This window comes from Mesoplodon mirus (genome assembly GCF_964341445.2).
Source record: "Mesoplodon mirus genome assembly, chromosome: 3".
Classification (NCBI taxonomy): Eukaryota; Metazoa; Chordata; class Mammalia; order Artiodactyla; family Ziphiidae; genus Mesoplodon; species Mesoplodon mirus.
Window position 1 is genome coordinate 112,752,652 of NC_138978.1, and position 25,530 is coordinate 112,778,181.

The 25,530-nt window shown below is 36.1% G+C and overlaps 1 protein-coding gene across 1 annotated transcript; it reads right to left on the reverse strand.

Annotated features, from left to right (window-relative positions):
- Nucleotides 1–5,169: 5,169 nt before the first annotated feature.
- SEC22B (SEC22 homolog B, vesicle trafficking protein) lies at nucleotides 5,170–24,090 on the reverse strand. The gene is made up of 5 exons (XM_082613427.1): nucleotides 23,865–24,090; nucleotides 15,348–15,457; nucleotides 12,473–12,633; nucleotides 10,716–10,862; nucleotides 5,170–7,119 (listed from the first exon to the last, which is right to left on the reverse strand). Exons 1-5 carry the CDS (start codon nucleotides 23,937–23,939, stop codon nucleotides 6,965–6,967), a joined length of 648 nt encoding a protein of 215 aa, XP_082469553.1. The 5' UTR covers nucleotides 23,940–24,090; the 3' UTR covers nucleotides 5,170–6,964.
- Nucleotides 24,091–25,530: the final 1,440 nt, after the last annotated feature.

Here is a 25,530-nt window from a genome sequence, read left to right on the forward strand (position 1 = left end):
CTGTTTGCAGATGACATGATACTATACATAGAGAATCCTAAAGATGTTACCAGAAAACTACTAGATCTCATCAATGAATTTGGTAAAGTTGCAGGTTACAAAATTAACAAACAGAAATTTGTTGCATTCCTATACATTAACAACAGAAGATCAGAAAGAGAAATTCAAGAAATAATCCCATTTATCATCACATCAAAAATAATAAAATATCTAGGAATAAACCTACCTAAGGAGGTAAAAGACCTGTACTCCAAAAACTATAAAATGCTGATGAAAGAAATCGAAGATGACACAAACAAATGGAAAGATATACCATGTTCTTGGATTGGAAGAATCAATATTCTCAAAATGACTATACTACCCAAGGCAATCTACAGATTCAATGCAATCCCTATCAAATTACCCATGGCATTTTTCACAGAACTAGAACAAAAAAAATCTTAAAATTTGTATGGAGACACAAGAGAACCCGAATAGCCAAAGCAATCAGGTGCCCTGACTTCAGACTACACTACAAAGCTACAGTCATCAAAACAGTATGATACTGGCTCTAAAACAGAAATATAGATCAATGGAATAGGATAGAAAGCCGAGAAGTAAACCCACGCACCTATGGTCAATTAATCTATGACAAAGGAGGCAAGGATATGCAATGAAGGAAAGACAGACTCTTCAATAAATGGTGCTGGAAAACTGGACAGCTACATGTAAAAAAATGAAATCAGAACATTCTCTAACACCATACACAAATATAAATTCAAAATGGATTAAAAACCTAAATGTGAGACTGGACACTATAAAACTCCTAGAGGAAAACATAGACAGAACACTCTCTGACATAAATTGCAGCAATATTTTTTTCGGTCTATCTCCCAGAGTAATGGAAATAAAAACAAAAATAAACAAATGGGACCTAATTAAACTCAAAATCTTTTGCATAGCAAAGGAAACCATAAACAAAACGAAAAGACAACCCGCAGAATGGGAGAAAATATTTGCAAATGATGTGACAAGGGATTAGTCTCCAAAATTTACAAATAGCTCATGAGGCTTAATATCATCCAAACAAACAACCCAATCAAAAAATGGGCAGAAGGGCTTCCCTGGTGGCACAGTGGTTAAGAATCCACCTGCCAATGCAGGGGACATGGGTTCGAGCACTGGTTCAGAAAGACCCCACATGCCATGGAGCAACTAAACCCATGTACCAAAACTACTGAGCCTGTGCTCTAGAGCCCACAAGCCCGTGCACCTAGAGCCTGGGCTCTGCAACAAGAGAAGCCACCGCAATGAGAAGCCCGCACACTGCCATGTAGAGTAGCCCCTGCTCTCTGCAACTAGAGAAAGCCTGCATGCAACAACAAAGACCCGATGCAGCCAAAAATAATTAATTAAAAAAAAATGGGCAGAAGACCTAAATAGACATTTCTCCAAAGAAGACATACAGATGGCCAAGAGGCACATGAAAAGATGTTCAACATCACTAATTATTAGAGAAATGCAAATCAAAACTACAATGAGATATCAACTCACACCAGTCAGAATGGCTATTATCAAAAAATCCACAAACAATAAATGCTGGAGGGGGTGTGGAGAGAAGGGAACCCTCCTACACTGTTGGTGGGAATGTAAATTGGTGCAGCCACTATGGAGAACAGTATGGAGGTTCCTTAAGAAACTAAAAATAGAGCTACCATATGATCCTGCATTCCCACTCTTGGGCATATACCCAGAGAAAAACATAGTCTGAAAGGATACATGCGCCCCAATGTTCATTGCAGCACTGTTCACAATAGCCAAGACATGGAAGCAACCTAAATGTCCATCAACAGAAGAATGGATAAAGAAAATGTGGTACATATATACAATGGAATATTACTCAGCTCTTAAAAAGAATGAAATAATGCCATATGCAGCAACATGGATGGACCTAGAGATTGTCATACTGAGTGAAGTAAGTCAGACAGAGAAAGAGAAATATCATATGATATCACATATATATGCAGAATCTAAAAAAAAATGATAAAAGGAACTTATTTACAAAACAGAAACAGATTCACAGACTTAGAGAACATGGTTACCAGGGGAGTAGGGTGTGTGGCGGGGAGGGATAGTTAGGGAGTTTGGGATTGCCATGTACACACCGTTATGTTTAAAATGGATGACCAATGGGGACCTACTGTATAGCACATGAACTCTGCTCAATATTCTGTAACTACCTAATTGGTAGAAGAATTTGAAAAAGAATAGATACATGTACATGTATAACCAAATCACTTTGTGGTACACCTGAAACTAACACAACATTGTTAATCAACTGTACTCCAATAGGAAATAAAGTTTTTAAAAAATGTGTTACAAGCCAAGAATGAGAAAAGGCAAACAAGAACCCGAGAGCAAAAAATATTAAAAAATAAAGGGAGAAATGACAGATAAGTAAATGAAAAAGAGATGGAAATAATACAATGAAATTGTATTTTTAAAAAGCCAAACTTTTCCAAAAAAAGACAAAAACAAATAACTTGGCAGGACAAAGTGAAATAGTGCTTAGGACAAACACTTCTACATCATAATTTAGGAATAAACAGTATATGTAGTGGTTGGGTGTCTAGCAGTCCTGGATTTGAACCCAAGTACTTCAACTTGCTTGGGCAAGCTGGGAAAACGGTTATGAGGACTGTAATAATACATGAAAAATGACTAACACATATGCTCAATTAATGAAGGTTATAGAAGGTTAGTCCAGTTTTGATTAGTATACGGAAGTCAAATTTCCAACAATTTTTCTAATCTAGGACATGGATTCAATTACAGCACTTGAAATAAACTTTATTAGAATGGAGTGATTAAATTGCTCAAGACAGTTTTATACTGTTGGGTCAACCCTGTCTGTAATGATTAATAGGATGTGAGACTCAATTTGCCCCTTCTACCTCAAACTATGTCACACATGCTACAAATTTTTCTTTGGGACTTTTAAGAAGTACAAGCTATTTATTTGGTCCAATTAGTTAATGTGCATTTACAGTAGTAGCATCTTTACAACCACCGCTCTTTGCCTTTTTGCTGAGCTGTCTAAAAAGACAACCAGGTGGGGCTCAGTCAGTTCTGCTAAATACACTAACTAAAAGCCTTAATTGTGTGTCCACCAATATTCAAACTCTTAGGTCATGAAAACTCCCAATAAGATGGGAATTTAAATTGAGATGTTTTCTCATACATGTATTATTAAATACTATGTATGAAGAAATGATTATCCATTTGCCTTCTTAACTTGCTTTTGCAAGACTTCCTACTGATAAAAGTAGAAATAAAAAATTTAAGATCCTTGATTTTGATTTTGAGGAACTGGACCAAATATTTTTTTTCTGTAGAACAAGATCCAAAAATATTTATTTATTTATTTATTTATTTATTTTTGTGGTACGCGGGCCTCTCACCGCTATGGTCTCTCCCATTGTGAAGCACAGGCTCCAGACGCGCAGGCTCAGCGGCCATGGCCCACGCGCCCAGCCGCTCCGCAGCATGTGGGATCTACCCGGACAGGGGCACGAACCTGTGTCCCCTGCATCGGCAGGCAGATTCTCAACCACTGCGCCACCAGGGAAGCCCTGAAAGAATTTTTTTACGCAATTTTTTAAGAATGAATCTCATCCACAAAGTTAGTTCCAATTGTAGAATTTTTCTAGTTCACCTCAGCTGTACAGTTTTCAAGGTTTCTGGATTCTTTCCTTTGAGTTCCACATCCTCTATATTTGGAGTTCTTAGCTAGGGGATCATGGACCACAGGTGATGAACAGGCTTTGTAGAGTTCTTGAAAACCCTGGCATAGTATGTGATACTTGGTATACATGTACACATGAACATTGTTCTGGGGTAAAGGCACATACATTTCACCAGATTTTCAAAGGTTTTCCAAAAAGCTTAAGAACCAGTTAGACATTTAAATGAACAGATGTATGTACAATGTGCCAAATATTGCTATGTTAACACTTGTGAGATTTCTTAATTAAAACATGTTATGAAGTTCAGTGCCATAACCAAAAACGCTACTTCTAAAGAGTAGTTCAATGTCTTTACTTCCTAGTGGTTCACACAATCCTCAACCCACTGCAATCTGACTTGTGTCTCTACTGCTCTGGAATTACTCTGCTTGTATATTACGCTCCTAATTGTTAAATTCAAAATACATTTTGTGGTACTTGTTTGATTTGACCTCTTGGTGGTATAGTATGATGGAGAAAAGCACAGACTCTGGAGTCAAACTGTCTAGGTTCAAATCTTAGCTCCGTCACTTGCTAGCTCTGCATCTTTGGATAAATTATTCAACTCTTCTGTGCCTCAGTGCAGTAAAGTTTCTTCATTCACATGGTGTGAACAGTATTTACTTCAAAATGTCAACATGAGTATTAAAATAAGCTCCTAACAAAGAAAGCATTGTGTAAATATTTCAGAATGTGGGATTATTCCTTTCTTGAAAATCACTTGAAACCTGTCTATGTCTCATTCTACTCTGATGGCTCCTTAGTTTCATCTCCCTACTTTCAGGCTTATTCCTCTCTAATATATCTTTTATAGCATGGCCAGAATGATCATTTGAAGTTATAAATCTGATGCCATCTCTTGACACTGATGTTAGTATAGTCTGATTGACTTGCATGACAGTGTACCATCTACTTCTTCTTCCTCAAGTCTCAGTTGCCTACATTACCCTATGAGTTAAGTTGAACCAAGCTATATGATCCCCCAAATGGGCCTCACTCTTTTAACTCATGACTCTGCACAAGCCATTGACTCTGTCTGGGAAATCCCACTCTCCTTCTCTTACCACACCCCTTCCCACAGTAAATTAGGTGTCCTTTTTTAATGTGCCCCCGATAACCCTGAACAGTATTTATCACATTCTATTTTAGATACCTGTTTGGTTTCTGGTTCATTTCATCTAGTCAGATCTTCCCACTTCCTCCAATAAAGAACAGAAGCAGGAGTCATATCGTGACAGTCCTGTTCTCTCAATTCCTACCATCATAATCTTAAACTACTTTCTTATCCCTTTGTTTATCATCCCCCACCCCAACTCATTTTTTAATGAACCCACTGAGTTTAGGTAGAAGTGTATCTATAGAAGAAGATGTGCACGTAAATTAACTAGATAACAAAACTTCACACTAAAGGGAACATTCTAGAAGTATTTATTTCATTGCTGACTACTTGGTTGAAGCATGCAACTCTCAACGAGCTGCCACTCTCCACTCCTACAGAAGTACCAAATGCTATGGTACCACTACTTAGGTTTTCAGCCTTTCAAAGGCTTTTATTACCAATATCATTACTTAGGATGAGCCTTTCAGGGATTTCAAAGCACTTATTCTCTATAAAAAGTAACTTCTTATTTCATGCACAAAACTCCAATTGGCAGACATAGGTCCAAAATGGAAAGAAAAAAATTTTATTCTAGTTCTATAAATTATCAGGAATAAAATAAGCATTTCTCCTTGCCTTGTTTTAAAGAAATATAATTTTTTTTCTCTATCAGGAATCAGAACAGTAGGTTTGATGATCCTGAGTTATAAAATTGCTTACTGGTTAAAGTTCTTTCCAAAGATTTTAAGAAGTAGGCTCATTTTCCTGTACAATTTAAAGAAATGTTTGCAGTATGTGTAGGAATTATAGGTTATATTGTAGACCCTTGTGACAATATTTAAAAGGCCTATTCTCCCCATTTAAAAAATTCTACCTCAGAAGGTAAAAGGAAATCCCCATTATCCCTGAGCAAAAAAGGGAAAAATCATAGGTACTTTTATTTGTTAACAGAAGCTACTGTAAATGAGTTACCTATTTCTAGAACATTCTCAGAGAATTACATAACTGAAGCAGATACAAGGTGCTCTCAGATTTTCTCAGATAAAGGTATTTAGTAGTTTGAGTAGTTGCTCTGAAAAATTTCAATTTAATTAACTACGCAACTGAATATTTTCCATTTTGAAATTCGAGGATATCCTGAGAGGGACATGAAACTATTGGACATAGAGGAATTTAAAAAATGTTAGCAAATTGTGGCAGGAGGAAGAGTGGGGAAAATCGTAGTGGAGAAAAAGTGAGAAAGGGGCAGGACAAAGCTGTAGTCATGAGCCGGCCTCTCTTTGTCACTAAGTCAGGGGCCTCTGGCTACCAGTATGCTACATTCACTCTTAGATTAATATAAGCCAGATGCGGAAAAATAAAATTAAGAATGTCCCAAACAAAACATTTAAGTCTTTTAAGGAGTAAATGACAGAAAACATTTTAGCTTCTTAATCACGGAGTGCTATAATTTCAAGGCATCAATATAATTCATTTAACCCTAAAGCAATTGTGCAATAAGCAAAACATCATAAATGGAAAACAACAAAGGTTAACTTCCTACAGGGGCCAATAGACAGGATCTCTTGCAGCACAGCAATTAACCTTCATATACTGGAGTCTTGTTTAAAAGGCCTTCAACAACTCAGATCCCTGAAAAATCACAAGTGTCACCAACAAACGGAATGTTGATTAAACAGAGTCCAAAAACTTTCCAAAGGGCTGCCTTCTCTGAAAGGATTTCAGACTGTTGCTAGCACAGGTTGGTTAAGCCAAATCTCACTGATGGCTCCATTAGAGATGAGAATGCCCAGTCAGTGCTGTTTTAAAAATGTAAAACACTGGGAGGGAAAAAAACAAATAAAACAATCTACTGTTCCCTAACATATATGGCTTAGCACCCAGAGAAAGCCTCTGCCCCCAAAAGATACTTTCTACATAGGGCTAAGCTTCATTAAATGAGGCGTAATCTTTCATTTTCAGGACATGTCTTTCCTTGCAAGGTCTTTAGAGGCAGAAGTTCCACTTGGATTCTAATACGCATCTCTGTGAGCTCAGCTTCCTGAAAACATACACCTGCTGGGTTCTAGGTTTTCCCTTGCCAGTGACTGGATTCACTACTTTAGAGCCACCAGAATCTCACATACACTATTAACATGATGAAAAATACAGCTACTGCTGCAAGTTTGGCGTAAGTGGAACGCATGTTCAAGTACTTCGCATCCTGGCGGTATTTCTTGGACAGACTGGACAAATTGTTAGCCTTCGAATCCAATGCTGTCAAAAAAGAAAAAAGGATAACATCAATTAATCCCTTAAAGTATTTTATCAAATGTATTAAGACATAAAAATAACCAAAATCAGTGGCACTATTTCAAACCATGAAGCTTAAATTATCATTTTTATTTTAAGGGTAAGGTTGCATACACTGATTAACTCATGATCCTGAAGCACTGTAAAATCTACAATGCATTTTAAAATTATCAGATCAATTTATGTTCAAATTCTTGAGACTGTATGCAGGCTCTGGCCTCAGACCCTGGTTCAAATCTCAGCTGTACCAGTCATGTGGTATTGGTCAACTCAGCCTCTCTAAGACCCAGCTTCTTTTGTCTATAAAAATAGGGATTATATAGTAACAATAAACATATCATAGGATGCCTGTAAAGTGAGCACAATGCCTACATACAGTAAACACTTGACAAATGTTAGCGGACCGTAACTATCTTCATAATCTCTTAATGGTCTAAATCATATTCGCTCATATTTTGACAAATGATAATCCAGGTAAGATAAAAGATGCAGGTAACCAGAAAATTCAAAGAACCAGACACTGAGTATTAAGCTATATATATCTCAATGGTGACTGCTACCAAATTTCTAAGACTTTCCACATAGTAAAGACTATTATTATGAAGATAAAGCTATCAGAAATTATATTTTAACAGATATAGGAAAGCTGTATTATAATGAAAATACAATCACAGGTGCTAGAAAACCACCAATATCTACTAAATTAAGCTTTTTAGAATCTTAGGCAAAGTTTTTCTTTTTTCCTATAAGGACATTTGTAATGTCAGTATCTTCTTTTAATTGTTAACTGAGCACTTAGAGAAATAGTCAGATACACACAAGCTAGACTGGGCTTAAAATATACGGCATATTTTTAATAATAAAAACAAACTCTCTGTTTGGCATAAATAAATTCTAATAAAACTTTTTACTTTTTTAAAATTTTGAAAAACTATATTGCAATCTGAATTTATTTGTTCTTCCTTGGAGAATGCTTTTGGAATATTTGGAGTTGCTTAATAGAGACTGGTTTTGATTGAGAAATGTGGCATTACTTAATAACACAGGCATGCCAGCCATTTCCAAATTAGAACTTGTCCTGTAAGAAAAGCACCTAGTATAAAAAAACAGTTAAGGGATGAGAAATAGCCATGACAATGCTGCAAGGAATCTTTCCAGCCAGTCTACTAGAATGTACAATCCATTGGACAGAGGTTTTTAACTACTACTGTGTTTATTACTATATTCCCAGTGCCTAGAACATGATCTGGCATACAGTCAGTGAAAATACAGTGAAAAATCAATAAATAAATATTTGCTACATGAACCTAAATCTGCTGAGAATAACTGGGCAAAGAAATAAATATTAGGTCATATGAAATAATTAATAGTTAAGAGAATTCCTTTACACTGGAACATTTGGAAACACGTAGTATCATAAAGACAAAGCTGTTGCTTGGAGAAGTCATTTAGCAAATATTCATGTTATGGGCACCATGAGAAGTGCTAGAGGATACAATTATGATCAAAACATACATGATCCCTATATTTGTGGAGTTTACAGTCTAATAGGGTGACACCTTTGAATAAAAAATAAAACCTATGGCTTAAAAGAAACAGGTATATTTAGGCAGTAAAAAGGGCATAATTTGATCTTGCTAAAAGAACCCACAGGAACTATTCTTGGGTCATAAATGCAAAGCTGATTAGCTCTAAAACTTTAAAACTTAGAAAGAGAAAAAGGCGTAAAAGATGGACTCTTATTATACAGCTTAAAGAGGAAGAAAACATTTTTTGAGGTGGGCTAATCTTTCCACTGTCTTCATATATGCTCTGTTCAGCATATGCTTTTTCTTCCTCTTAAAATACCACTCTTCACTCCTTCCTGATCTATCAAAACTCAAGAAATCTTTCCTGTTCATTAATCTACTTCCTTCTACATTTTTATAGCTCTTATTGTCTATAGATCTCTATATAATGATTTAAAACTGTCATTCACTGAAGATGGACAAGGACTCCATAAGCCAACAAATTCTGCCAGGTACTAGCAGTGTAACTTTTATAGTAAGCTACTTTTCTGAGTCTTTCCTTCTTTATCTGTGAAACTGGTTTGATACCACCCACTTCACATGGGATTACTCTAAAGAATAAATAAGATATATGTAAAGTCCCCCTACCATATTGCCTAGCACAATGTAAGTGTTCAATTGATGTTTGTTCCCTTATACTATCTATAAATTACTCTGTGACAATCTTTCTTATCTTCCCAATCACATGAAGTTATTTAAGGGTAGAACTGTACTTCTTTTTTAATCAGCATATCAGCTTTGTAGCAATCAGCAGAGCACTAGAAGAAAATCTGTTACACTTTTGATAAATTGACCAGTATATACATTTTGGATTTAAGAAAAATTCCTGTGCTGGTTTACTTTATCCCAAGTAGAACCTGTGAGTCTGTAATGATGAAAATTTACACAGACTCACTCATCCAAAATTTGATGTTTAAAGAGTTTGAAGCTATATGCTGGGACAACTGCTGACTACAAACATAAAGGTTAAAATCTGCAATTCATAATAAAGGAAAACCCATTATTCATGAATATGTAACAAGGCTGAATTCAAAAAATACACATTAAGGTAACTACTTGTGATGATTACTGTGAAAGAAATAAAAGAAGTATATGAAATAGATATGAAACACATACATACTACTTTTAAAAAGTATATGCTCACATTAAACACTTAGGTAACATTTAAGCATTAGGTAAACATATATATTTTTAGGTAAATTAGTACACACACATACACATAACACATTATGTGCTAAAAAGCATTACATATGTAAGTGCTTTAAGAATTTGAAGGACAAAAGAGATTAATGCATTGTGGGATATGAGGATCAGGTAAGGCTTCTTTGAAGAGGCAGTTCTTATCTAGATCCTAAAGAATGTCCAGAATGATAAGGACACTGACCTGGCTGAGGCAGAATATTTGTGAACTAGGGAGAATGAGAGACGTTTGCAATCTCCTTATCTTCCATTATAGAGAACACAGTGCCTTGCACATTACAAGTACTCAATTAATAATGACTGAATGAATGAAAAGTAAGTTGAGATGAGACTAGACCTTATCTTGCAGTCACAGGTTTTAAAAGTTTTTCAGCAGAGGAATGCCTTGATGAAAATAGCATTTTATAACATTTGATTTGGCAGCAGTAAAGTCTCCCAAAGTGGCCACACAGGAAACTACTGCAATAAATCTTTGACAATTTCCTCTCGTTCTTCTTTTCATTTCCCTTAACTTATGTGTTTCTGTAAATATTGATTTAATTTTGTAAATATCTTGGAAACAGTAATCACTTCTGATATGGAATGAGACTACATTGTTCCAACTTAATAGAAACTAACCACACTAGGAAGAAACATATATATTGGAAGCTTGCAATGTAATCCATCTTTGAAAGATGAATTCTTAACAGTACTAGATAGAATCTGACAGCATAAAAGGTACTCCCAAATAAGCTATCCTTGCCTATGGAATAAGAGCCACTTATTCATAAGACTCATACTGCTTTTAGAGACCTGAGAGTGCTTCTCCCCGTTGTAGCACTTCTTCAATATTGGCCACCATGATCCTCTGCACATCTTGCAATTCAGTGTTGATGGAGCCTAGGTTTCTCCGAGCACGACTGTCAATGTAAAGCTTCTTGGTTTTCTGAATGTAGGTATCTAGAATGATGAAGAAAAGTGACTGTTAACAACTTCTTTCATGTCCATCAAAGAAGTGGGAAAGAGTAAATTCTGAGTTTCGTCCTGGATCTGCAACTGTTCATGATTAACCAAGCTCTTGAATGAGTATCAACGGGACAGGCATTTCCCAAAATACTACTACAAAATTGCAGGCTCGTTCATTTTTGCCAATGTCTATATAACGCAAAACTATGAAAAGAATGATTATAAAAGATTCTATTTTCAACTTTTGGAAAAAATCTTAAGATGTGCATGCTTGATACACTTCATTTGCCTCTAGATCTCCTCTCCACTCTTCTGGGCCTGCTTTCTGCCTACAGGAAGCTGACCTGCATGGATTACATCAATGGGTTCCTTGCCCTCTAGGTTCCGGTTAGGTTCAGCCAATGGGGGAGCCCCAAGAGTACGGAAGAAGGGGAATGGATAGTGATGTCAAAGTATTTATTCCCCTAGCTCCTCCCTGAGAAGTCATCTTGGGCTGGCAGTATACCTGCACCAAAAGTTACTGCTCCTCTCAAATGGGCCTTTTCCATAAATTTTCTCCTTCTTAGTTCCAGAAACTGCTTTCTCTTACCCATTCAGGCTTAGGGATGATAACAATTACCATGCTACTGGTCTCAGGTTACTGTACCTTACAGTTCATCTATAACCCATTCATATCTCTGTATATAAATCCTTTAAGCTAATTTGAGTATACCAACTATTTCCTGTGTGACCTTGATACAGCAGTCTTATTTTTTTATTGGGTTTACTGAACTGCTATTGTCTACAAAAATAAAAGTTGCAAAACCAGACATTACAAAAATTAGCACTTGGAGAGTTTATAGTTTTGAAACACTGGAATGCTTTGCTAGATTTCTTTATTTCTAAAAAGCAAGAGGACCCATTTATCTAGCAAACTCGAAATACTTCAGAAATTCAGAGATAGTAAACCAATTTCTTTTTTAACTAAAAATGTCAGTGATGTAGTCTAATCATACTTGTTCTCACTTCCTCTACTTAAAGGCCATTTCCTTTGATCTATTGCCATCAGATACTTTACCAGATCTGAACAGTAATGAGTCTTTCTATAATTCTTATACAAATATGTACACCCATGCTCACTACTTCTGCATGTAGTAAATGTTATGCCCCAATACCATATATCCTCTAGTACTTAAATTAGAGGATCTCGTTCACCATTCCTTCTTATTTCCAAATTCTGATTTCCATAAAATGAGTCTCACTATGAGTATGTGAGTGTGTGTGTGGCGGGGGAGGTGAGGAGGTTGGGTTGGGGGAAAAAAGAACTCAGTTATTACATGTCAATCTAGATCTTTAGACACAGTTTTTCATCCTAATGAAGAATCAAACTAAATAACAAAAAAGAGCAAAGGGCAACAAGTTCTATGAGGAAAAAATCAAAAGACCAGAGAAAATTACTTATGAGAAGGAAGCCTCATTCATTCAAAAGGACAAAAGACATGGACTAGCAGGGAAAATCCAAAACTTCAGTAGGTAAGCATAAAAAAAAAAAGTGTCAAAATTATATCAATAGCTTCTGCATATCGACTACTCCCTTGATAGAGAGGTGAGGCGCAAAAACTTACCGAACTCAATAAAGGAATAGGGTCTAGACACAGTTGGCACCTTCTTCCCATGCTGTTCATCAAACTCTGAATGTAAATCTTCTAGGTAGGCAAAAGCCAACTTTTTAGGGAAGGCAGCTTCACACAGAACCAAATAACACACCCCCTGTTCAATAATGTAGCTGCAGAGACAAAAAAAAAGCAAGAAAAAGTTGTTTGTAGATTAACAATACCTCCAACAATCTGAAATAGACTCTCAGTGCCATACAAACCTTTTTTTTTTTTTTGGCCATGCCACACAGCTTGTGAGATCTTAGTTCCCCATCCAGGGATTGAACCTGGGCCCTTGGCAGTGAAAGTGTGGAGTCTTAGCCACTGGACCGCCAGGGAATTCCCTATACAAACTTTTGAAAATATTCTAGCCCAAGCCCTTTGAGGCTAACTAAATCAGAAAGTCAATTTCAAACCACAAATCACTGGAATCAGAAAGCAAACATCTTCCCATTATTAGGTGTATATTCCAAAAGGAATATTTAGACATATTTATTCATTACATAATTCTTCAACTAAAATATCTTAATACCTAAGACTTCTTCTTGAAAACTCGGAGTTGTGACTCCATCTACCCTTTGATTATGTGTGGTAAACAAGTATATACACATTTAAATTTCTTCCAGCTGTAAGAAAAATAGTGGAACTGGAAATTTTTGTGGATACTTAAAAGTTGGAAGTTAATGTCACAATATTTACTGGGTACAGAAAATAATCTCAGGACTAATAATATTCCCGAATTTCCAGGATAGGAGAACTCTGTATTGACTGCAAATTGTTCAATAACAGAACTGACTCCTCTTGTGAGAGTGAGCTCCCTGGCAGTCTGGAAGAGGCTATATGACTACATGTCTGAGATAGTTTTGGAAAGAGGTTAGGTTACTCAGTGGTATTCAAACTTTTTAGCCATAGTACTCTTTATTTCAGCAAAAATTATATCCAGAAGACTAATATGTACAGCAAATAAAATCAGAAGTTCTTTAGCTTAAGTAGGAGTTTAAGGGCCCAAAGCATTACACATACCCCCACCCCTGTCCTTTCTATGTGGCTCCTAAGGCATCTTATGACTCCACAGAGCATAGTTTATAGCCTATTATATTATATGATCTCTCATGACCTTTAAAATAATAATAATAACAACAACAATAATAACAATAACAATAATACTGCTGTCCTATTTCTTGCTTGGGCACCTAAATTAACCAGTCTCCTTGCCTTCAGTCTAGACCATCTTCTAAACCACTAGCTTTATTCCTAAAAAGTAAATATGATATTGCTTAAAAACTCTAGAGGTTCCCTAATACCTATAAAATAAAATCATACACCTTGGTATAGTATTCGGAGCCCTCCAAAACAAGTGTAGGCTGCTTTCCATCATATATCCCATATATCCTAACACACCAAACAACATGTTGTTCTCCAATAAGCTAGGTTCTTTCACATGCTCGTGGACTTCTGCTTATATTGTTTTTTTCTAACTATAATATTCTTTTATGTACCTGGAGAAATCTTGTTCATTTTCCTATGCTCAATTCTACTATAATTTTTTCTGTGAAATTTCTCTCTATTCTCCCTCCCTCTTTCCCCTTTCCTGAAACTTACTCTCTATAAATGGGAATTTATTGCTTCTTTCTCTCTGCTCTACAGCACTTCTTGTCCTAAGGTATTACAGTATAGTTGTTTGTGTATGTGTCTCTCTCTGCTAATAAGAGGATAAGCTAAAACATTATAGGCAAGACTTAATACACTGTCTGGCAAAGAATAAATCTTTAATAAATAGTTCTTGGATGGAAATAAAGGAAGAGATGAGATTATAAAGAACCAAGCAGAAGAAAATCTCTTTTCAATTCCGTGAGATCTTTCCTACATCTTTTTTGTTCCTAACGCATGGTAGAGATAAAAATACTATATAATGAAGTGCCTCTAATATTTTTTGATGTTGAAATACCTTACAAAACTTAATATTCACTACTTTCTTAACCAATAGGCCTGGGTTTTGTTTTGGTTTTGATTCTTTATACTTGTTTGCTTGTTCTTGATGAGTAGAGTGTTTGTTTGTTTGAGTTAAACAGAGCAGGTTCTTCCCAGGTCTATATTATCTTAGCATCTGCGTTCCTAACATAGTAAGGATTATTTAGCTTATTCTTTTTTATTTTCACCTGATCTTCTTGCCCTCTCTTTTCTTGTTTAATCCTTCCTGTTTTATCACCTTCAAACTTGACATGTATTAAACATTTAATACCAATTATTTGTAGATAATTTGAAATCCAATAAAGTCACTTTGATCCCTCTCTCAGCTGTATGCATTGTCTATAACCACTGATTAGATGCCCTTAAATTATCTTTTATAATTTTCTTTTTTCTAAATAATAACTAACACTTATTGACTATTCTCTATGTGCCAGACAAGATGTTAAGTGATATACATGGATTCTCTCATAATCCTCACAGAACTATGATTCCCTATTTTATAGAGGAAACTGAGGCCCAGAGAAGTACATGTGAGTTGCTCAAGGTTACATTGTCAGTAAATGTTTGAGCAAGGGTACTAACCTACATGTGTCTGGCTCCAAGAAGCTCCCAAAGCAAAAGTTACCTATTACTGCATGATATGTATAGCATTTACTAGACACAGGATAACAGGTTGAATTATTGTATGGAAATTGAATAAAGAAACCAAAATTTCAGTTTTGCAGAATTAGAGCCAGGAAAATTGCTTCCATGGAGCGACTGTATTTTTAAAGTTACCTTTACTTTTAAAAAAGTTACCATTCTTATCAGGTGTTACTTGTATTTACTGTATTTCATATTTAAATAATCACAAAGAAATCACGACTATACTCACTGAAAAGTCATGGCACCAGCTTCCAAGGTGCATCTGGTAGGGGACTGTTCATTCAACTTTCGAAAGAGTTGCTTAGCCTGACTCTGGTACTGTTGAAGGTCCCGGCCAGACTGAAAGAAGACACCTTCATTTAAGAATTTTCCACCAAAAAAGCAGTACCAATTTGTGAGAAGCATCATATTTTGAGGACACTATGTGAATACGGTCCTTCATTTACAGGTTAGTAAGATTTATTTTAACAAAATAAAAGTGGCCTATTTTAGAGAAAAAAGGAGGACCAAATCCCTAGTTTTTCAACAAAGTCACAATAGTTATTTGCTAAAAAGCAAAAGTGTACTCCTTAAGGCACTCTTTCAATCCAGTGTTCTTTCCACTATTACGTCAGTGACCTCCTCCTAACCCATTTCAGTTGCACAGTTACTAGCGCAGAACTGTACAACATGTTCCATACTCAGAGGAAAGTCCTGGGAACAACAGACTGAATGAATCATCTCATTTCTGTGCTGAAATATCAAGCAAAATCTTCCATAAAGTGTTAAAGTATTGAGCATTTAAGCAAAACTGTGTGCACCCATGACTGCAAATTATTATGAACACTATAACTGCAATTAGGTAAAAATGAATAAGAGCAAGGACAAAGATTGGAAAGTCAAATATCCTTTACTAAATAAGTCTATTAGGTTCCTGAGTTTGGATAGCAAAAGTCTGGGTAGCAAGGGGTATGTTCATACAAAAATGAAAATAATAACATTTGGATGATAGAGTTACAGGCAATATTTTCCTAAACAATTTCTAAATGATTTTACAATATTTTTTAAAGAGAGGAAGAAGTCTACTGGGGGAAACAGCAATGTCATTTCAAAAGGAGAAAATCATACCTCAATAACCTACTAGATCCAAAATAGAAAAGAAGTGCATGAAGAATGGGAAGCAAATATACATTATTTATTCATCCACATACTGGGGGAAACAAACAAATAACTTTTGCCATGTGATGGGAAGGAATTGTTTTATTTTGAATTATTTAGTTTGAATTGAAAGATATAACACTGTCTCTCCTTGGTAGATGTTTAATAACTAAATGTTTAAATAGAAAAGTGTCTACACAGGGTTCTCCCAGGGATTGGACCTACGGTATAACTATGAGAAAGTACAGAGTGAAACTTAAAATTCCAGATAGTGAACCACTGAGCTGAGAGTAAAATCAGTCAAGGAAGCAATGATAAAATTGTGTAACTTGCAGATAAACAAATGTACAAGTATAGGATTCTAAGCTATATTTAAAATAGTGAACTGGAAGTGCAAATCAAAACCACAATGAGGGCTTCCCTGGTGGCGCAGTGGTTGAGAGCCCGCCTGCCGATGCAGGGGACACGGGTTTGTGCCCCGGTCCAGGAAGATCCCACATGCCGCGGAGCGGCTGGGCCCGTGAGCCATGGCCGCTGAGCCTGCGCATCCGGAGCCTGTGCTCCGCAACGGGAGAGGCCACAACAGTGAGAGGCCCGCGTACGGCAAAACAAAACAAAACAAAACAAAAAAACCCCCAAACACAATGAGATATCACCTCACTCCTGTTAGAATGGCTATTATCAAAAAGACAAGAAATAACAAGTGTTGGTGAGGATGTGGAGAAAAGGGAACCCTTGTCAACTGTTGGTGGGAATGTAAATGGGTGCAGCCACAATGGAAAACAGTATGGAGGTTCCTCAAAAAGTTAAAAATAGAACTACTACATGATCCAGCAATTCCACTTCTAGGTATTTATCTGAAGAAAATGAAACACTAATTTAAAAAGATATATGCATCCTATGCTCACTGCAGCATTATTTACAATAGCCAAGATATGGAAATAATCTAAGTGTTCATCAACAGACAAATGGATAAAGAAGATGTGGTATATATACACAATGAAATACTATTCAGCCATTAAAAAAGACTGGAATCCTGCTCAAAAAACAAGCTCATAGATAGAGAATGGACTGGTGACTGCCAGAGGGGAAGTGGGTGGGGGAGAGGGCGAAATGGGTGAAGGGAATCAAAAAGCACAAACTTCCAATTATAAAATAAGTCATGAGGATATAATGTACAGCATGGTGATTATAGTTAATAATACTGTATTGCATTATTTGAAAGTTGTTAAGACAGTAAAACTTAAATGTCCTCATCACAAGAAGAAAAAAGAATAAAAATTTTCGTAACTATTTTTTCATGATGGAGGGTAACTAGACTTATTGTGGTGATCATTTCACAGTGTCTACAAATATTGAATCATTATGTTGTATATCTGAAACTAATATAACGTTATATGTCAATTATAACTCAAAATAAGATAAAATAAAAAAAATAAATGGGAAACTGGAAATTTCAATATAAATAAGGAAGTAAATAAGCATGAGGTGAACCAGGGGAGTTAGGCAGAGACCACTAGAAGTATCGATTTGTAGTTTAACACTGTTTTTATGGCAACGATTTGTTATAAGGCTGTTCACTTGAGAAATACTCCTACATTAACATGTATATGTATATTGTTATATATTAACAATACTTTGTAATAATTAACATTATAATGTATATTAACATTATCATATTAAACAGTATCGCTAATCTATATATTGTTTTTCTCATGACTGGCCAGCCAGTTGGGGAGAGTGAATACCACCATCACATGCTTTGAACTAGTGCACAATATCCTATGTTCCTAAATTTGAGTGGTACTTGCCAATCTGTTGGCTTCACCAATGTTGTTATGTGGCATTCCAAAGATATCTGACCCCACAACAGTAGATTAAAGGGATGCAAACAAAGCTGGAGATGCCACTAAAGTGCCAAGAAATAATACCAACATAGACCAATGATTTTCAACCTTGGCTTCACACTAGAATCACCTAGAAATCTTAAAAAAACTACTCCTGCCCAATCTCCACCCCCAAATCAATTAAATCAGTGTCTCAGAGGTATTCATAAAATAATCACAACCATAAATGTTAATTATAAGTTTTTTGACAGCTAAAGGCAGGTGAGCACCTTAAAGGAACTAGTTAAATAAATACATGGCAAATAAAAAGAATGAAATTCTACCATTTGCAACAACATGGATGAACCTAGAGGGTATTATGCTTAGTGAAATAAGTCAGAGAAAGACAAATACTGTATGTTATCACTTATAGGTGGAATCTAAGAAATAAAACAAATGAATGAATATAACAAATCTGAAACAGACTCGCAGATATAGAGAACAAACTAGTGGCTACCAGTACAGAGAGGGGAGGGAAGAGGGGCAAGACAGCAGTAGGGGGGATTAAGAGGTACAAACTACTATGTATAAAATAAAAAAGCTACATGGATATATTGTGCGGCACAGGGAATACAGCCAATATTTTATAACAACTTTAAAATAGTGTATAATCTATAAAAATATTGAATCACTATATTCTAAGTGTGAAACTAATATAGTAAACCAACTACACTTCAATTTAAAAAAACGGCAAAAAACTGTCAGTGAAATGAAGATTAGCACAAATCCTTTGACTTTATAGGAGGCACTGTAAATATTACTGCAATCTGAGAGAAAGAGACTAACAACTGTACGAACTACAAGAAACTATGGCCAAAAGCATGCTACAATTTCAGGAATTTACAATGAACAAAGCAGTGACTGCCAGTGTATAACACTGGGGACATATCTACATAGGAATTACAGCACGCCAACCAACATTTTACAGTGCTGGTTCAGTTGGCATTACCATTCCTGGGAACAAGATGCTGGCACAATCTTTCTGGTAGTTATTTTGACAATATGTATTAGAAATTTAAAAACTTTGCATAATGTTTTATCCAACAATTCCACACCTTCTAACACAACATTGTAAAGCAATTATACTCCAATAAAGATGTTAAAAGAATAACATATGGTATATATTTATATAATGGAATACTACAGAGCCATTAAAATGATGCTGTGTAATATTTAATGATATGAGAAGATATTCATTATACACTAAGTTAAAAAAATTAGGTGAACAGTATTACAGTATTACCCATTATTTGATTTTAAACACACACACCAAGATTAAGGTTAGACATCAAGTGGATATAATTTAAGTAGGGATTACTTAATTTTACCACTACTTTTAATGGTAAAAAAAAATCACCATTAACTTTTTGGTCCTTTTGTTTGTATATATTTACTGAATTTTCTACAATAATCAGAAATTAATTTTATAACGGGAAAATTATTCATTCATCCATTCCTATTTACTGCGTATTTGCACCCACAATATTAGGACTTGGGGCCAATAAGGGGAGGGGCTAGGATTTGAACAATATTAGGACTTGGGGCCAATAAGAGGAGGGGCTAGGATTTGAACCCAGGCATTCTAGCTTTGAAGCCCCTGCTCCTAAGCATGCTATATCACCTGTATAATTAAAATTGCTTCAGTAATGGTAGATCCACCTTCTACGTGATATCTTACTATTTAATATTAAATCTAATACGTAAGAAATGCTCAAGAAACCACATGGCAGCTCTGATCTAGATCTCACATAACAACATAATCATGGCTTTACAGATAAACCCTAGGTTCACTTTTAAGATTACAGTCACAAAGGGCTCACAGTCAGCCAGTCTATCTAAAAATAGTTAGATTAGATGTCCTAATTCTGTTTTCTACTTCATCTAGAACAGACCTGATGAAACTTACACACAGTATAATGGAAGACAGCTGTTAGCAATCCAGTAACGAAGTAGATGTGAATGTCTACACAAATTCTGAAACTAATTTGAGATCATCAGTATATTTAGGATGTGGTTCTGTATACAAAGTGCAGGAGGTACAGGCTAGTAAATTGCCACACACCACAATCCTTTTTATTGCTGTCACCTATGACTGCTGAACAAGTAGTTGTATCAAATGCCATCTTTTGCCTTTATAAGAATGTTTAGCTAAGCTCTTATCATTTGTAAATTCCTGTTGAACTCTATTGATCAAAGGCCAGGGGCACCAAGAACCAACCATTTTCTTCTAACAGCAATAACAGTAAGGTGATTAATCAACCCTCAATGATTGGGTGAGTGCGCCAGTTTAACTGTGCAAAAGACTATCTGCTTCTTGGGAGTTCCCTGCCCTGTACTCAGTTATATCTAACACCTTAAGAGAACATGGTTCATTTTGAGGTAGAACAGAAAGGTAGATAAAGAAATTGCAAACATCTAAAAAGGAGAAATATATCAGAAAGGAAGAAATAGATAGAATATCAGGGAGTCTAGGTTGGAAAAGAAAAGTTCATCTGTCTACCTGTCTTAGGCCTACATTTCTAGTTATAGCACAGAGGAAACAGTGCATAAGATACTCTGTATCTTTTTTGTAATGCTCTATTGTATTATTTGAATAACTGTTCATCTCCAGTAAGAAGACAGTTTGTACAAGGACTAGCATCTAGTAACCACCTAAGATACTGTATCTGTTATCAATGTAAATAATTGAAAGAATACACTGAATTATTTGGCCCGGACAATTAGGGTACTTAACTATAAAACTATTTGATCAAGATATCCATTTCTTAAAAAGTTATTTCCAGACTCCTAAGAAGTAAATACATTATTAAAATGTCTTAGAACAAGTGAAGCAGTTAGGTACTAAGCCTGTAGTGTAGAATCAAACAGATATTGATTAAAAAGAACAAACTAGTGGTTACCAGTGGGGAGAGGGAAGGGAAGAGGGGCATGATAGGGGTAGGGGATTAAGAGGTACAAACTACTATGTATAAAATAAATAAGCTACAAGGATATATTGTACAGCACAGGGAATATAGCCAATATTTTATAGTAATTATAAAAGTGTATAACTATAAAGGAGTATAACCTTTAAAAATTGTTAATCACTATGTTGTACATCTGAAACTTATATAATATTGTGAATCAACTGTATCTTAATTAAAAAAATTTTTTTTAAACCAAAACAGTGGTCTCAACCAGGGGTGATTTTGCCCCTCCTCCCCGCAGGTGACATGCAGCAATGTCAGGAGATATTTTTGGTTGTCACAGCTAGACGGAGGGTGGTGGTAGTGCTATTGGCATATAAGGTGTAGAGGCCAAGGATGCTGCTAGACATCCTACAATGCACAGGACAGTTTTCCCACAACAAAGAATTATCCATTCCAAAATGTCAGCAGTGCCGAAGTTAAAAAACCCTGATGACAGAACAATCAAATCACTATGTTATGTACCTGGAACTAACATAGTGGTTGTAAGTTAACAGGGAAGGAAGGAAGGGAAAAAAAGGAGGCAGGGAGGAACCCTGGTGAAAAATTCTGTTGTGCTACTTATTAGTTGTGCGACTTTAAGCAAGAGACCTATGCTCTCTTAGCCTCAGAGATTCCTTATCTATAAATGGGGATAATAATAGTACCTATCCTAATAGTTGGTATGAAGATTGAATGAAATCATGCATTTAACAGGCTTAACACAACGGTTGGTATGTAGTAAGCACTCTTTAAATGTTCTGTATACTATTATAACAGTAAAAATAAGTCAAAGATTCATATTTTTGCAGATATTAAAAGTTTTGGAAAGACGTTATCATTCAAAGTCAAAATTCCTAAAGGAAATCACTATGGAATTACAATCACAAAAATATTTTTGTGTAAAATATCTTTCCTTGTCAATTAAACAAAGCAACCCATCTTGGTAAACTGATACCTAATTTGGAATTAAGAAACACAGTAATAAGTCAACTAATTTTTTCAATAAAGTATGAAGGCAGAGAATTAGAGCCTACTGATATATGGACTTCCAAATCCAATTTATATTCTTTGCCCACATTGGAATTCAAAGCAATAGTTGGAAAACTGACCAGATTTCTGTCCCCTTGGGAAAACTATTTCTTAATCAAACTACATATCCTTCAAGGAAAATTTCCCCCACACAATCTCCCTTGTTTCAAATCATTTTCCTGCATTCATTTTAACAATTTCACTGCTTCTGCACAGTCCTGGAAAATGTTTAACATTGGATAAGAGAAAAATATTTCACAATTGAAAATTCAGGGTATACTATATTTTTCAAATTTTACCTCAACTTAGACTTTGTCTTGTGGAATAAATAGAAAACATTTCACTTAGCATGACCTGCTAAGCAACTTAGCAACTTCACAATCTGTATCATTACTCTCCTAGAAGTGAACGTAAACATATTTCCAAATCAAACCTAAAAAGGCATATAACCAAATAGAAGCTTTCCTAATTATGAGACACTACTGTTGGCTTAGATGTCATTTCTTCAGGGAACACTTTCCTGAGGTCCAAAAATCAATTTAGATACCTTTTCCATGTTCAACCACAGAAACTTCTTCCTATTCCATAGCAGTTATACTACATTATAATTGTTAGTTATCTGGTTTCTCCACTAAACTGTAAGCTCCATGAAAGTAGGGACTATGTTCCCCAAACCCCTGCATTAACACCATGCTTGGCACATCTGATGTGTTTAACGAGGTTTTTTTTTCATGAATATATGAATGAAAGGTTCAAAAAAATGTGCAAAGTATTCTTTTTTTTAGGCCTTGAGGTTTTTTTTTTTTTAAATCACATTACTTGGGTTGTATGAGAAAGTAAAATAAAGTTGAACACTTTAAATAAATTATATAAATTTCATTCTCAGCCTCCTTTCTTCAGGAACTTCCTGACTTTGCTCCAGGAACTTGTCTCACACCAGAAATTTGCCTTGTGATTTTGAGGCACAAAGCCTCTTCCTCTCAAGCTATCTAGAGGTTTTGTGTTGTTTTTTTAATCAACGCAATACATTTTTGAGCACCTACTAGCACAAGCTGCTATTGTAAAAGCGATGGGAAACACATAGATGACTAAGATTTCTCATTTGCCTGCTAGGAAACTTTGAAAGACAAAGGCAAAATTGTAAAATAAAGGTACAAAGCATCACAGGAATATAACACAAGGGTTATAATTCCAACAACAGAAATTTACTAAGGCTTATTGGAGGTGGGAATTGGGCATAACTTTGAAAGACGGTACTGTACTGAACTTCAAACAGGTGCATACATGTGGCAATAATACCTCATCTGCTTTCACTAGATGTCAGTAAACTAGGTCAAGGATCAGGTGCTACGGAAAGAGGACTTAACTTAGGAGCTGATTTTTCCCAGGACCTGTCAGTCAGCCTTATTAACAGCAAAAAAAAAAAAAAAGAAAAGAAAAAAAAATCTTGAATATTAACAAAGTCCCTAAGGAATTACAGAACACTGGATGATCACAATCAGCCAAACCTATCCCTTCTCCAGAGAGTTTTTCTAAAAAGAAACAGGTAACACAAAAATCTACCTCCGCCTTCAGGAAAGATTTATTCTAACAGGTAGTCTTCTCCACTGCCAAAAGAGGAAAAGCACTTCAGAGGGGTCAGAAACGCCTGGGCCACAAGGGTCTCCCGCGTCCTAAGGAGGAATCCCGTGCTGAGAGAACAGCGCTCTGACAGGAACTTGGGGTCCCGGGGATCTAGCAGCTCACCTGTTCGTCCTCCTGCATCGAGGCGGCCAACGGGAGCCCGTCCGCCACTCGGGCGATCATCGTGAGCAACACCATCTTCACAGGCTACCGAAACTCAACACTGGCCCGGACGGCCGTAGGTGCGTCTTGACTTGCTCCGCCGCGACAACAGTTAAACCTCTACCTCAGTTCCCAAACACCCAGCTGCTCGCGTCTCCGATTCCCGCTGAGGTGGCCGGAAACAAGCTCCAGAGCTCTCCACTACCGGTCCTCAGAATTGGCTTCCCACCGAGAACCACAGCTACCGCACACAAGTTCCGGCGTCTCTCCTTCCACCTTCAGAAACTTCCAAGGCCCTATCCACTTTTCTGGATTTCCAGCTTCGAATAAGCCTTGACGCGTGAGAGGGCATGGCACACAAACTGAAATAGAATTTTCTAGTTTCTGATACTTTAAGCTTGGGGAGAGGGCTGGGAAGGAGGGTGGGAGTTAATGGATACTTAGATGAAGGGTATATGAAAAAACTGACAAGCTTATATACTGATATTTTCATATTTAATTTTTTATATTGTATATCCTGTACAAAATATTTTCTGTATTTGTATATTTCTAGGCAGAGATTTTTGTCTGTGTGTGTGAGTGTGCATGTTGTCTTGGGGTTTTTTGCTTGTTTATGCTGTATCTCCAGGTCCTTGAACACTTTCTGGTAAAAAAAATACTAATTGCATGTGTGAATAAATGACCAAGTTACAGGACCTCAGAAATCACCTAGCTCAGTCACCCTTCCAAAAGCTGTGATCTATGGTGATAGGTAGCAGGACAGCCTTGCAAAACTTCCAGTAACTGCATTCACTCCCTATCAGAGCAACCTCTAGACAATTCCACTTGAGGAAGTGTTATCTCTTTTTTCTTTGGTGTCCCTATCTCTAAAATGAGAATATTATCTGCCTCTCAGGATATTTGTGATTATTTAGCAAGAAAGTGTGGGTGCACACATTTTGTAAACTAAAAAAGAAGTTATATAAATGTTGTATTTATTATTTATACTAATAACTACACCTTATTAAGCACTAATTGGTTTGCATTAATAGAAACACTGCTAAGTGCTTTATGGATACTAGTTATTTAACCAAACAACTCAGCAATGTTATTTAATATTAGGTCCCCACTTTGAGTTGGAGAAAAAGCCTCAGAGAGTAATTTTTCTAAGGTGACACAGCTAGTAGTAATGGTAACAGGATTTGAGCTGAGGTTGAACTCCAAAACCTATGCTTTTAATCCTTATATGACTCTGTCTTAACATTTAACCATAGGTTAAAGAGCTCATGCTTTTGTTACCTCTTCTACAACTCTACAGCTATTAGGAGAAAACTAGTATTGTTTCTGGAGAGGATTTTGGGAGGAAGACCTAATGATTGACTCCACACAAAAGATGAAGGACTGGGATACAGACAAGACAAAAAACCTGATGGTGCTATTAACAGAGACAGTGAGAAAGTGAAACAGAAAGCAATCCTTGTGTATACAGGAGCCTAAGCTGGTAAAATCATATCTTACATTTAGAATAGCTCACAGATGTAACCTGATCTAACTTCCCTTCTGACCAGTCAACAAGGACATGTCTTCTACCACTGTCTCAAATTATGGTCACTCAGCCTCTGCTGCAACAATTCCAGTAATGAGAAAT

Bases quoted from the DNA above. Each gene is read 5' to 3' on its own strand.
- SEC22B (XM_082613427.1), bottom strand. From the start codon at position 23,939: ATGGTGTTGCTCACGATGATCGCCCGAGTGGCGGACGGGCTCCCGTTG. The intron at 10,863-12,472 runs GTAAGTTTTTGC...TCATCATTCTAG, and splicing joins CTATTCCTTTATTGAGTTCG to ATACCTACATTCAGAAAACC. The intron at 7,120-10,715 runs GTCTCTAAAAGC...CTTTTTTGACAG, and splicing joins ACGGGGAGAAGCACTCTCAG to CATTGGATTCGAAGGCTAAC.